This window comes from Bemisia tabaci, chromosome 4 (genome assembly GCF_918797505.1).
Source record: "Bemisia tabaci chromosome 4, PGI_BMITA_v3".
NCBI classification, from domain to species: domain Eukaryota; kingdom Metazoa; phylum Arthropoda; class Insecta; order Hemiptera; family Aleyrodidae; genus Bemisia; species Bemisia tabaci.
The window spans coordinates 20,720,953-20,736,505 of NC_092796.1; the positions used below are offsets into that span (position 1 = coordinate 20,720,953).

Consider the following 15,553-nt stretch of genomic DNA (forward strand, 5'->3'; position numbering starts at 1 on the left):
CTTTTTGTAAATTTGAGACACAAGAGTTGATCATTCTTCCCCTCTTTCAAACTCTCGCATTTTTTAAATTGGCGCCCGAATCCAGGATCCCGGCGAGCTCATTCCGGCAACTACAGTAACGTTGGCTTATCTTATACCAGAGGACGTATGTGCCTCTGATGAAACGGGATTTGCCTCGTTACAAAGTGGCAGCCCGCGAACTGGGACTTCTTTTGAACCTTATCTAAATTTGTACCCCTGAATGTCTTGTTAGCTGAACTTGTGAGTCTGGCATACGCGAATTTTGAATTTTCTACGAATTTTGAAACTTAATGTTTGAAACCACTGAAACTGTGAATTTTTTAAAGTTTTGAAACCAATCATTTTTGATACCAACTCTGTACTTTTTGGAAAATATGATTTATTTTTTTTTGAACCCGCAGGAGCTTTGAAGCACGCCCTAGAAAATGTTCACAGAAGGTTGTAAATTTTATCCTTAAACTTTAAATTCTTTCGAACTACTTCGTTAAATGTAATGGTGGTAATGTTTTCCACTTATTTTCTTTCTGAATAAGATGATTACTTTTTATGCGTTTTATCACTTGAAATTTGGAACAGTGTTGGGTCAATTTTTTATGTATGATGATTTAAGTAGGTTTCATTGATTTGTGTTTTGGACAAGCAATATTTCTTTTTTTGTGACGCCTGGTGTGAATTTGGAATTGACGGTTTTGTGATGTCAATGCACCAACGGCTAGATTGTAGAATTGCTGATCCACTTTAGTTATGAACCTGACATTTTATGAATGACCAGCATATTTTTTTTTGACAACCTGTTTCCGTATTCTTGAAATTTCGCTACATTATAGCCTTAAAATTGAAGCTTTGACCCGCGTATATCTATTGCGCACCCCGAAGATGTAGTTCTGCACATAGTTGGTTTTAAAGTAGGGTTTAGGGTTTACCTACAGTCGTGGAATGTTGTCTTGATAAATAATAAGAATATGTAAGATCACTTGAGGAATCTTAAATGCACCTGGCAAATCTTTTAATTTGAGATGGGAGTTACTTAGTGTCAGTGGTGGTAGTCTGACATAGTAAATACGTAGAATTCTTCCACTTGTAATTTCCAGTGTCTCAACTCACAAGGGGAGGCTACCGATTGTCCACCTCAGATCGGGTTCAAATTTGGCAGAGAGGTAGAATAGGTTAATATAAGAACCCGTATTTTTTTTTAGGTGCCAATGCCCAGCCGTTTTTGAGTTATGAATTTTTGAAGTTGCCGTTTTTTCGTGTCAGCGACGCGCTCAATTTGAGCCTACTGTGCGCGCACCTTTTAATGCGATCCGAATGTTCACTTGGTCGTGAGAGACAGTTGTCCAAACGGTAGCGCGCTCGCCTGTGGTGCTGCAGGTTCGAAGTTCGATACTTGTTACGTACGTTTAATTTTTATAATTGATTATTTTGTTTTTTAATCGCTTCATCACAAGAAATTGTAAGTCACCTTGTAGACGTTGTGATGCTAATTATGTTTTTTTCCTTTATTGTCAAACACTCATTAAAAAAAAATAAAATATAAAATATACATAAAAAATAATTAGAATCATAACGTCTACAAGGTGACTTACAATTTCTTGTGATGAAGCGATTAAAAAACAAAATAATCAATTTTAAAAATCAAGTGTATGGATCAAGTATCGAACTCCGAACCTGCAGCATCACAGGCGAGCGCGCTAACCGCTTGGACAACTGTCTCTCATGACCATGTCGTCATTCAGATCGCATTAAAAGGTGCGCGCACAGTAGGCTCAAATTGAGCGCGTCGCTGACACGAAAAAACGGCAACTTCAAAAATTCATAACTCAAAAACGGCTGGGCATTGGCACCTAAAAAAAAATACGGGTTCTTATATTAACCTATTCTACCTCTCTGCCAAATTTGAACCCGATCTGAGGTGGACAATCGGTAGCCTCCCCTTGTCAGTTTTGTAGTTTGGGAGTCCGATTTTTTGTGTGGAATTAAGAATTGGCCACCATATGACTTGCTAGGTTCATGGATTTGACTAGCCAAGAAGGTGTTTTGACCAATCTCCCGTATTTGAGGACTCTGCAAACAAGTTTTCGAGTTGAGCTATTGTTTGGTTGCTGTGAAAATTCTCGCAAAATCTCAATCAAAGATATTGTTGTCTACATGGTACATTATGATGCTCTCAGTCATTTGATAATTTGGACCGATTCATTATCAGACACATGGAAGACAAAAAACCAACAGTAAAACTATTGCAGTAAGGGTCACGTCTAGTTTATGGATTTATGGTCAGCTCAACTAAAACAATTTTTTTTCCGGTTTCTATTTGAATTACCTAATGGCCAGTTTTGTATTTTTCTGATTTTCACTTGTGTCCATTAAATTTTCTGCATATGTTTTCCGTTGTTAATCCTCTGTTAATTTTCAATCTAACATAATAATTCATGTCAATGTCATGTGTCTTCCTTTTGTAACTAATCTGTAAAATCATGCAGAAATTTTCCTCTATTTTTTCTCATAGAATCTTTTTCGTAATTTTGTTCAGGATGAAGTAACTTAGTGAATTGTCTTGGGGATTTCGCCCTAAAAGCTGAAAGTAGCGTATCTCAAATTTTTGTGTATACCTTTCATAAAATGTATATTTTAAGCTCCAAGACAGCAGTCTCCTCATCTCCGAAAAGGAGGAGATTTGTAACGAAGAATTTCATTCTCCGTTTTAAGTTTTTCCCCTTCTTTTGTAGACCAAAATAGCGACAAATGTGTCACGGCTTGGCGACACCGCGCCACGACGCCCGGTGACGGTACATCAGCTGTTTGAATAATGAAAAGAAATGGAATACTGTTTCTCCTTTTTTTTCTCTCTCGAAGATAACTGCGAAATCAGGGTTTTCCGTAGATTTACCCAAAACGAAAAATTGTAAAAAATTCTAAACTACTATAAACTTCTGTAGGAAATTTTCCTACATCCATTTCTGTAAATTTTATATTTTAATTAATTTTTCTTGTAACAAAAATTTTGCAACGAATGTCGAGATCGTCTTTCAATAGCTTCAAATCAATCTGATAGCCCTCTAAGCCAAACATTGTTCATCACCCTCTCCTTTCCGGAGGGTCACCTCTTCTCTCATCTTTCCTAAATCTTTCTCGACTCGAGGTGCACGTTAGTGAGTAGCATCTCGTCGAGCCTTCTGTCCATTTCACTTTCCTCTTTTCTCTTCCTCTGTGCTGAGGTGCACGTTAGTGAGTAGCATCTCGCCCAGCTTCACTCCTCCTCTTCTCTTACATGTATCCTGCAATTTTAAGCCTTGAGGTGCACGTTAGTGAGTGGCATTTCGGCTAAATTATTATTATCCTCATTTTGAGTGTAGGTTGAGTAGGATCCTCACAAATTTAGCTAATAAACGGACATTCTTTTTGTAAATTTGAGACACAAGAGTTTGATCATTCTTCCCCTCTTTCAAACTCTCGCATTTTTTAAATTGGCGCCCGAATCCAGGATCCCGGCGAGCTCATTCCGGCAACTACAGTAACGTTGGCTTATCTTATACCAGAGGACGTATGTGCCTCTGATGAAACGGGATTTGCCTCGTTACAGGGGGAGGGGAGCGGGGGCAACTCAAAAATTTCAAATGGCCATGCACCCCCCTCATGGCCAGTGGTGCGTGACTTTCGAATAACCCTGTATGCTATTGGTTTCCCTAAGCAGAAAGGTGCTTTTATGGAAGAGTCAGAGCTAGTGGTTCCTTATTGCGAAATGTAATCCAATTGGTAATTTTCCATTGAGCGCATGTGTGTACGACAGAAGTTAAGCGATATGTGTGGTTGTCTGGAAGGACATAATGTCATTCTTCCGACGTAAGGGCTCATTTTACTTTGCTCTGTTGTCCGTATAGCTCCATGCTTTCTGGGACGTTCGCGAATATGGAGTTGCGCCCATACGTTAGAAGAGGGACGATAAGTGTAATAGTTTAAACCTAATATCATAAGTCGAGAGCTATGCAAAACCTTGTAAGCTCCGTAGGCGCTGCTAAGCTTGTGCGACTGTAACTGTCTCGGAGGTATTATATACGATTTTTTAACAAAAACATTAGCAAGAGACGAAATTATATGGTAATGCCATTTTTATCTCCGACGCAAGGGCATATATTCATGCTCGCGCTCATTAGCCAAGGCCCCTAATGCCAAACAAATGAGGCCAAAATTAGTTATTAAAGAGCGCTCTTCTGCAGAGTTGAGGTTTTTGTGACAAACAAAGTCTAGAGGATAGCTTTAATAATTTTTGAAATGACAGGCAATAGTAAATAATTCTGAATAATTAAAGTTCTGAGGCTGACTGCCTTTTTTGATCCTAAGAGGTCCATGACCTGATAAACCACCACAAAAATTACCGACTTGTGGATACTACCGGACTAACCCTATCCAGGATTCTAGTCCCCACGATCCACTGACACCGACTTGTCCCGCGGAAGACCACCGATCTAAGATTGCGTCCTTTTTAAAACGCTAACTCGATAACCCTATTTCTTTTCTGAGTTCTTACCTCAAGGCGCGGACAGGCGGATCATGCGCCGAATTGGGTTTTATGAGACTGTGTTTGCGTTACTTCAGGAGAATTAAGCGTTTTCTGAATTTTGAAAATGAAAAATTCCTATAAAAGTATTCTTGTAACAGAAACTAAAGGGCACTGATCTGGAACTAGTTCCTTTCTCTAACAGCTCGATGCCCAAGCCTAAGGTGTAGCTCTTAATTTTGAAAAACGAGTCTTTTAAGTTAGCCCCAAGCTGAATATGTATATGTAGCGTAGGAGTAAGAAAATAACCTCTCCAAAGGAAAAAATTGAAAAAAATTCATGCAGTGCGAAATGCCCAAAAAGGCGCAAGTTACAATTTCCAGTTTTTGTTGATGAAACGTTTCATTTAGTGTGAATCTAAGAAGTTGCGACCCAGGGCCTAGCGGCCAAGAGGCGAAAATTTCAAGCATTCTGACGTCTTTAGAAACTGCAACTGAACTGAACCTAAAACTTTATTTCGAGAATTTCACGGTGCATGAGATGTACAATGTTAATGTTATCATTCCAAGATGGTTCACACCACCCGCTAGGTTTCAGGAATGGAGCATAGCACCGAGCTATCTGCTTCAACCCTGTTTTGGGGATACTGCCCCAGATAATACGCGATTTGTTTTCCAGCGCACTTAATTAGAGTGATTAATGAAAATGCGGCAATTTATCAGGGATTCAAGGGGCGGCGCGCGCGGTTTAGGCGGGAAAATGATTCATAGTCCCTCCGCTTCGGCTAGCGCACCGTGAGCCCTTCAACCCGCTCGCACTGTTGCCATCATCAGGGATAAAATATTCTTGAACCTCACGTTGTGTTGATCTGAGCATTGGAAATTGGTGAACAAAGTAAGTGTCAGATAACTTGCTCTAGAGTCTATATATAGCGTGAGTGGAGAAAGGACGAATTTAAATTAAAAAGAAGCTATCTCCATTGATTAGGACATGAACCCTAGATTGTTCATGTTGATTGAAATACTTCCGATTTCGTCCCTTGGATTAACTCTATTTTTCGATTAATGTAGATTTCAATTTCGAAAAAATTGATTGGAGTTGAAACTCTGACGGTAAGAACCATTACTCACCATATGAACTGAAGAAATACTGTTATTCACAAATAAAAAGTAAAGTGATTGCCACCGTGAATGACATTGTTTCTCCGAAATACGACTCACTCTATCATGCGTGCCAAAAGTTCTCGTCTTAAACGAGCAATTCTGACCAACGCTAATCCGCAGGTATGAAAGCAGCACACGGCGCGGCGCAATGATACCACTATTCTAACGCGATGGAGCCCATTTTGCCTACATTGTCAATTGAAGGCGAAATCCGCGCGAGATGAGACTTGCCGTTTTTAACGAAGTAGATTTCTTGGTTGTTTAGCAAATCTGTACAGTTTTTTGTACTATCACTTCCCGGCATTATTCTTATTTTCTTTTGTGATTTTATTTTATTACCGCATTTCTACGTCACATAACAGATTTTAAAGAGTCAACACTTGGCAAGCAAACAATTTATCAATCGAACAAGATCTGTTTTGCCAAACTTGTATTGAAAACTATTTAACCGTATTCTCTCATCAGTTACGCGGTTTTCAATTTTTGTCGTGAGACAGCGTATGAGCTGTTGATTCCTGAGAACTAAGTTAGAATTTTGGGCTCTTTTGCGAAATTGAACTTTTTTCACGCAAAGATGATAGCCTGAAAGTTTTATGCTTTCTTCCAGAAATGCACGATTCTGGGAACTCTCCCCTCTAATCCACTCTACTATGGACCATTCATAAAACTTCGAACAGGAAAAGTCCGATGAGTCGTAAATCCCCGGTCCCAGCATGGACTTCTCAAATAGTTTTACACGTCCGGCAACCCTGCATGATAGGAATGAGTTATTGCGCAGCGTAATAAGTGTTGATAAACCTGACGAAACGAGGTTCGAATGTACAAAGGTGGGCCCGGCGCAGGCGGTTCGGTGGTCGTCCCTGCGCCGAAGAATCTTAAACGCCCCGCCTCTCCGCCCCCTTTCCCGCCTAAAACAACCGCATTTTAGTTAATTTAACGCCTCCTTTGCGACGCGGGCGCGGTTCCGTTTAGCTGCGGTTCCAACTTCGGAAATTCCCGCCGTTATCACGACCGCCTCTGATGAGTCATCTTAAAGACTCATCAGATTATCACGCTCGTAAACCACGCGGAAGCATGGGACGCTCGTCTCGGTCGCTGTGTGGCAGATTGCCTATTTGCGTATCGAAGGAGCAGCTTTTGATAGCTTTTACTGGAGGAGGTGTTAAATTCTCCCGCTATAGACTAAAATAAGAGTGGAGCTGTGGCTTAAGGTCCTATTTAATTACTTACTCATAGTCGTTCCTCAAAAGACTCCTGTCAACAAAGTCACCCATATGGTTTATATTGTGATTGAGAGGAGTTTAAGGAGAATTTAAAAAAAAAAAAACACAATAAAATGCCTTAATTCAGAAATGTTGATTCAAATTCAATTGTAGAATTTTGAAAATAGGTGTCTTACTGGGTTACTGGATATCTTACTACCTTATTTTTACCTTGCTTGCTAGCCTTTAGCTAACCTCAGAACGAAACTTCCCTCACGTCACCACGCACGCAGGCTGCAGTTGCTTAAGACTATTTTTACCTATTTTTCTTTCTCTTGTTCCCTTTTTATCCTTTTCGCTTATCACTTTACGAAAAAAAGCTTTTGCGATTTAACTATTTTAGCAGTTAAAAGACGCACTAAACACGTTTTCCCGTCGCGTCGGTCCTTTCCTAGAATCTTTTTGTACTCACCACGCTGCATTTTCCTGCCTCGATCTTTCCGAGAATCCTACGCCAATTTCGGAAGTTTATGAAAACAAACAATATCCGTCACCGAACTTAAGAATGTATCACCATTACCATTTAAAATACAAAAAAAAACCCGGAAAGATAATTTCGAAACAAAATCAAGAGCGCGTGTCACTACGTGTTCCTCCTGACAGCGCAAAAAACTCGAAACGTCACGTGAAACGGAGCGCTGCGCTGATGAAAAATGCATATAATAAACGGAAAATACATGCACTAAATATACTGATTAATCAAAGAATAAAGTACAGCCGGTTTATTCTATCTAAATGTTGAAATGCTCATTAAAATTCGTGGAAAATGTGAAAGAAAATTGTTTTTTTAGATTGTATAGTCATTCATATCTGTCTCAATGGCTGACTGAGTGCCTAACTTTACCAGTAGCTTGTAGCAGCTGTCCACTAATTTATACCAACGTAATTCAAAGGAGGTCCTAATATTTAAACAATGAACAAACATATTCTCATTTTTAAATTTTAACTATTTTGCCTTGGTATTATGGGTTTCATATCTAAAAATACGACCTTGATGACGGTCCCTGGATGCAACCAATCGTACTCAATAAATGTTTGCGTTGCATTTTCCAAAAACGGGAGGCGCACACACGTTCTCAGCGCGCACTGTTTGTAGCAAATCACTCACGTTGATAGGGGTGATTTTCAAAGACTAAAGCTTATTAGACAACAAGTGTCATAAGAATAGAATAAAATCAATAATCAAATGCTCCAGGACTTCCAGGAGCTCATATTTCATTACCGTTGAAATTATCGTCGTTTAAAGATTTCTGCATTGTGGAAAACTTTGAAAGTTCGATGATACCGTGCACGCCCACACGCGAACAGCTTTTCCCCTCTCATACGGCTTTACAGAAATAGAGGGGTTAAACGGGATTTTGATCGACGTTTCGCGAAGGGACAATTTCAAATTCACAACGTAATTCGGCAAAATTCCCTTGCTATGAAAAAAATTTAGGAATTAGTTTGAAAAAAAAAAAAAAATCACTCTATCAATTCTACAATAGGTTTGTTTTCCGTAGAATTGTCCAAGAAGTAACTTACACTGGAAAACAAACACTAGATCTAGAGTCCAGACTCTTGAAAACATTGACTAGAAAAAATACTCTTGATTCAATCGGATTTTTGCTTGAATCAAAACGAAATCCGCTTAAATTAAGAGGCTTGGTTCTTGATTTAAGCTAGATTCTGATTGAATCAAGAGTACTTTTTTTTGTCGATGTGTTTAAGAGTCTGGACTCTAGATCCAATGTGTTTTTTTTTCCAGTGTACTTAACCTTACTTACTTTATTGCTCTTAATAATTTAGTCTGTTTGCGTTGTGTAACTATTTATCTTGTTATCTTCAAAGATTTTTTTTTTTTTTTTTTTTTTTTTTTTTTTTTTCAAAAAATCATAGAATTTTCTTCATACTTATCATTCTCTTTTACATTGGTAAATTGCTGCCGTCCGTGAGGGGTTCTTGAAAAGAGATTATCATTTATTGAATTCCACTCAAAGTGCGTTTAACTTGCTTTCTCTCAGGCTGTCCGATACCATACATTATACTTCTCTTAATTACAGGATGAATCATCATTTCAAACAACAAACCTTTCAAACAGAAACGATTATGAATACAGCCGTATGTAATCATCACTACAGTATCGTTACATTCAGGACTTTTTCCTGAGAGTGTCTTATGTCATGTATTTGCCTTTCAAAGCACGGGAAGAAATCAATCTTATACTGAAAAATATAACATTTTAGTATTTATGGTGGTTTTTAAAATTGGCACAACAAGCTAACCTCCTGATTCCCGACTGTAAATTTTAATCACAACGCAGGGATTGTGGTTTTTAAGTCATGCGAAAGCTCTTGTCTTGTCGGTATACTGAGAAAACAATAATTAAAAATTATTGTGATCACAATTTACTCACAAATGATAACTGTGCAGAAAATTTTTCATCACATCACAATAATTCCAGTAGGTGTAGCTAAAATACTAGCATAGTAAGAACTAAACATATTAAATCAGTAATTAGGGAGTCGAGTAAATGGGTACGGCATGACAGTCGAAAAAAATATTGATGATTAGCCTAATGAAAAATCCTTTATCATTTAAATTGCTGTATTCACTATCTTTAATTTTTGAAATTTTCACTAAGAACATTATTTTCATGCTAAAATGGCATATCTGTGATTCTTTTAAAGACTAAAACTGCGCAGAAAATAATTAGAAAATATATGTAAAATCAATTGGATGCAAGTGTATTCAAAATTGACGGTGTGTGAGTGGACGATGAAATCAGTTTTTAACATTAACTACACTTGGGAAGCTTAAAGATTGGAGTCCCTTTCCAATATTAAAAAACGAGAGGTTAATTACTATGATTGTCGAAAGAAAAAATTGGTCGCATATCTTTCGTTGTGCCAAATATTTTACAGAATATCTTTCGTTGTGCCAAATATATTTTACAGAATTTGCAGCGGTAAATACTTCACTGTTTTGCCAAGTTGATTTTTTGTATTGTTATTATCGATACGCTATAACTATGTGGCTTAAAATTAATGCTTGACATTTCTTTAGAGAAAGGCCATAAGCGTATAATCAAAATAAACAATTAATGTTATAAAAGATTTGTAGTGCACTTATATACGACTGATTACATTTCTAAAAATTTAAACCTAATTGTTGGCTTTAATAGACCTCCTACATGCTTTCATATGTGCCGAAAGTGCTAGTCCGTCCATACCCGGAGATCCTAATACTCCGCTTATTATTAATTTGCCGTAAAAATGAATCAACATTCTTGCATAAATTTTGATAGAAAATGCTTGAAAGCGAAGTAAAATTTATAACTACCCTTTAAATTATTTGCACCATAGTAAATAATAGTGACGGAATAGTTACATATCCCAGTTTATTCTGTCGCACGTTTTATTCTATTTTTGCCATCTTTATAATTTATCAGGAACGTTGAAATTTTCTGACAGATAAATTACTGGGGCTTTGTTTTGTATTCATAAAATTTAATTTGCCCGCATGAGGAATAAATATTTAAAATTCCTCCAACACACACAGGAAATGATCCCATTTTAGATTGGAGCGGGCGGAGACTTAAACGCAGCATGCCCCGCCTCTGCACCTCTGAGGACGGGAGGTCTCTGTACTTTAAAATTATCGATTTTACGTTTTATCGACGGTAGAAAATTGCATATACTCTGATACCATCATCAAACTCAAATTATTTAGCAGTTGCGTGGCATCAACAAAAACAATAATCAAGATTTGTGGGGAGAGCAAGCGTTTGCTGTTGTTTAACATGCGCGGAAATTTTAATGTATCATTATAAAAAATCCCACCGACCGTACGAATAACCCAGTAGGCAAAATAAGCTCCCATGAGATCAAATAAATATATTCATTAACAAGGGTTCTAGCTTTTAATGCATTTGCACTTCCATGTGAGCGCCAATGGCTTCATTGGTGTCCTCCAGTAGTGGGGATTTGAGAATGACACCAACGTAAAACACACGAAAGAAAAGTGGAAACGAAATGTGCGAAATATATCATAAAACCGATTGAATTTTGCTTTTAATTTGTTTCGTATTCTCACTAAAAAATGCGGTAGAGTATAGTGTACGGAAGAAGTCTTAAAGGGAAGGCCCACCAAAGTCCCTGTATTACTGAAGCCGCTTACCCCCAGAAATCTTACCCATAACACGTAACCTGTCGTGTCTCTGAATCTTTCGGCACCCAAAAGTATGATATTAAAAAAAAGCTCTTAAAAAAAAAATATGAATATGATGATACGCAGAAAAAACGCATTGCCCCTCGCCCGCCGCGGTTGTCAAAATTCAGATGACCTGTTCCGGAAAGTTACACGTCTAGGTTACCAATGTCACTCGTCCTAAGTAGCTTTGTAACTGGCAAAAGTTCACTTAGCATATGCGCGTAACACACAATTGATGAAAATCGCGAGTGGATTTGGTTGACTCTCTCGACCAAATCCTGATGAAAAACGGTTTCTGCAACTCAATCCGCTACGTTGTTGAGCTCACTGGCAACCGGCAAATTCAAATTCCAAACTCGACCAGACTCCGGCGCACTATGGTCTGGGGGCGCCGAATTGTGGCCAAAAATCCGATTTTTGAAAGTACGAAAATCTGGCAATCGAGCATATAATCCTTATCTACACTCCTTTAGTAGGTGTGAAATGACCCATCAAATCTTCTGTAATTGTTTTTACGATCAGATACATGGTGGCGAACTTCACATCCTCCGAGGTAAGTAAACAAACGTGAGAATTTAAAGTGCACGTCATCGTGTATTGCCTTGTGTCGCTTTGTGATAAGTTGGCGTAGATCCCCGATCAAATATGGAAAAGAAAGGTGAAAGTAAGTACTTTCTGATGGTTTAATCGTTTTTAGTATTAAGATTAAATTTATGACCACCATGAGACTCCAAAGTTTTGTCCTGATTTAGGCAAAAAATTGCCTTCATCTTAAGTTTTAGTTATCACTAACACGAGCTAACACGTTCTTATCAGTGCAAGAATGTAGCTCATATGTTCCTCTAACAGGAATATCATCGGTTTTTTTGCCGCTTTTTGCCGCTTTTTGCCTCTGGGGCCTTTTTTGGGTCATTTTAGTGAGGGACTTATACGATTTTCTGCGCAATCTGATTTCATTGCAGAAGGAGATAAGAGAGATGAGACAAGGTCAAACGTTTGATATAGGGTGATTCATATGTATTTTTGGCTGCTGAATCCGAAAATGATATCAGTTTTTTTTCCAGCACTTGCCAGATTTCCGGAAAATAAAGTTTTTTTGCAAAAAACCTCATTTTTAAGCAAAAATAATATTTTCTCCGGAAAAACGACAAATGGTGGATAAAACTTGGGTATTTTTTTTTATTCTTCAGCCTGTATACATAATACAAATTTATTAACTCGGCTCGCTGTGGTGCGTAGTGGTTGGAGTGCTGGCTATAAGATCAAGAGGTTCCGAGTTCAATTCCATGGCTAGGCAACCCGAGAATGGTAATCCGCAAGGTTTTAGGGTCTGATCTGGGTCTGGGTCTGAAGGCCCCAGAGGCAAAAAGATGCAAAAAAACCTATGATATCCTGTTAGAGGAACATATGAGCTACATTCTTGCACTGATAAGAACGTGTTAGCTCGTGTTAGTGATAACTAAAACTTAAGGTGAAGGCAATTTTTTTGCCTAAATTAGGACAAAAACTTTGGAGTCTCATGGTGGTCATAAAATTAATCTTAATACTAAAAACGATTAAACCATCAAAAAGTACTTACTTTCACCTTTCTTTTCCATATTTGATCGGGGATCTACGCCAACAAAACGACACAAGGCAATACACGATAACGTGCACTTTAAATTCTCACGTTTCTTTACTTACCTCGGAGGATGTGAAGTTCGGCCACCATATATCTGATCATAAAAACAATTACATAAGATTTGATAGGTCATTTCACACCTACTAAAGGATGTAGGTAAGGATTATATGCTCGATTGCCAGATTTTCGTACTTTCAAAAATCGGATTTTTGGCCACGATTCATTAGGCCTAGAGTCTTTATAATAATTCTAACCATGAAAATCAGCGCAGAATGGTTGACAGCCTCCATTGAGTATAAGAATGTCAAAGCTATTTAGGTCTAAGTAGTATTGAGTATATCTAGAAAATTTTGCTAGCAGGGTTTGATGATCAAAGAGTAAATTATTTTTAAAAAATCGCTTGAAATGAAAATTTTTAGGGACAATTTTTGGTTCGGGGAGGGGGCGCCCTAAAGGGATAATGCCATATGTCTTGCTAACACGAATATCACCATATTGAATGTGCAATTTTTTTAACTTACGCTCCAGTCAGGATCAATAGACCGAAAAACATAGTACTGACTTGATTCAATTTCAATCATTTCTTCTCCTCTTATTTTTCTGGATTAAATACGTATTTTTGGGGCTTCTGCCTTGATAACCTCTTGATCATTGAAAAATAGATTTCATATTATAGTGAGAACAACCTTCAAAACATTAAACTGACATTCAATTTGGTATTCTAATCATATTTTGGCTTTTCTTCTAATTTTTGGTTTCAAGGGCCTGCCGCCATCTTGGATTTAAGAATTTTGTAAAACTAAGGTCAAATTTGAATTCAGCGACCCAAAAAACATCAGTACACCAAATTTCATGATATTCTGATCATTTCCTGATTTATGGCCACAATTTGGCGCCCCCAGACCATAGTGCGGCGGTAGGCCGGAAAGTGGACGGGAGTGAACGGTTTTACCAGAAACCTCTATAAGCAACAAATTTTTCTAAAATGGCGATGTTCTTTGCGACGGAAACAAAAACTGAGCGACAACAACCGCAGTGAAGTAATGGTGATAAGTAAAGTGTAAAAAGAGCAATTATTTTTATATATTTGTCTTACAATTTTTATGATCTTTTATATCGCGTAGATTAAGTCGTGTTGCATTGGCCAAATTGCGCGCTTCTTTCTAATCCGGATTTGGCGGTTTTCTTCAGGACATGGTTGAAAATTAGATACTCGATTCTGACCGGTCCGAATTCCAGAAATGATACAACAGTCATCTACACTGGTAAAAAAAAGTCGCTTGGATCTAGAGTCCAGACTCTTAAAAACGATAACAAGAAAAAATACTCTTGATTCAATCGGAACTATATGCTTCGATCGAGAAGCAAGCCTCTTAAATTAAGCGGATTTACTTTTGATTCACGCAAAAATCCGATTGAGTCAAGAATACTTGTTCTTGTTATTGTTTTAATGAGTCTGGACTATCTATGTCCAAGCGACTTTTTTTCCAGTGTATCCAAAAAAATCAACCGAATCCAGTCACGAAAAATCCGCCTAATGGCGAGTGATATTGTTAACCTTGTTGTGTAACTTTCTGGAGCAGGTCTTCTGAATTTTAATAACAACGGTGAGCGCGAGGCCCTGCGCTTCTTTTTGAATGCATAACGAAGAATTATTTGAACCGCGTCAAGAAGAAAGGAACCAAGCCACATCAGCTATTGCCAAATTTAACTTGGCAATTTATTTTTTACATTAAAACGGCTGTGCTGATTTTTGTGCAAATTTCCATGAATTTTCTGCATAGTGCGAAGCAAATTCTCAATTTTTTCAAAGGAATCCGCACAAACGTTCTCTTTGTAAAGAATTAAATTACCCTGTTACATTTGGTAATACCTGATGTGGCTTGGTTCCTTTCTACCAATTGCGGTGCATATAACTTCCTTCCGACATTCTGCAGATGAGGAAGTTCGGGACGTACCTCTGCCGCTCCTGCCGACGAATCGGAGGTCGTTGAACTTGGCCACTTGGTTCTTCATGACGGCGGTGCAGTTGCGGAGCTCGGCGCAGAAGTTCTCGTCGTTGCCGGCCCGGATGGTGACGACGGTGCCGTCCATGACGTCACCGAGGGCGACCACCTTGAAGGCCACCGGGAGGGTCTTGTTGGAGCGCCAGTGCGGCGGGAGGACCGTGCAGACCACGTGCGGGCTCCCCGTCCGCACCAACTCCCCCGGGTGCTCGGCCAGGAGCCCGTCCAACGTTCGCTCGGCCAATATGTCCGCCGTCAGCAGCGACGAGTCCTCCTCACTCATGTCTTTCGAGAGATGCATCCTCGACCCGCATCCCACCGCACACCCGAGAATCTCCTGATGCACACGCCGAAGAATCTCCTGATGCGCACAACGAAGAATCTCCTAATGCACACAACGAAGAATCCCCTAATGCACACACCGGACTTAAGTCGGCCGCACTTAAGTTGCCATAAACCGTCGATGAATCTTAACCGATACTTCTTACTTTCGATGTTGCACCGAGGAATCTCCTGATGCACACACCGGACTTAAGTCGTGCCGCACTTAAGTTTTGCCCATAAACCGTCGATGAATCTTAACCGATACTTCTTACTCTTCGATGTTGCACCGAAGAATCTCCTGATGACACACACCGGACTTAAGTCGTGCCGTACTTAAGTTTTGCCCATTAACCGTCGATGAATCTTAACCGATAGTTCTTACTCTTCGACGCTGCACCGAAGAATCTCCTAATGCACACACCGAACTTAAGTCGTGCCGCACAAACCGTTGAGTTTCCCACAAACGCCGA

The 15,553-nt window shown here is 38.9% G+C and overlaps 1 protein-coding gene across 2 annotated transcripts in view; it reads right to left on the bottom strand.

Annotated features, from left to right (window-relative positions):
• Nucleotides 1–15,188, bottom strand: part of LOC140224443 (uncharacterized) — a 56,662-nt gene extending 41,474 nt beyond the window's left edge. For both annotated transcript variants that reach the window (XM_072299470.1, XM_072299469.1), the window contains exon 1: nt 14,712–15,188. In XM_072299470.1, the coding sequence (XP_072155571.1) occupies nt 14,712–15,060 (349 nt within the window). In that variant the 5' untranslated portion in view covers nt 15,061–15,188. The remainder of the gene's footprint in view (nt 1–14,711) is intronic.
• Between the last annotated feature and the right edge of the window lie 365 nt (nt 15,189–15,553).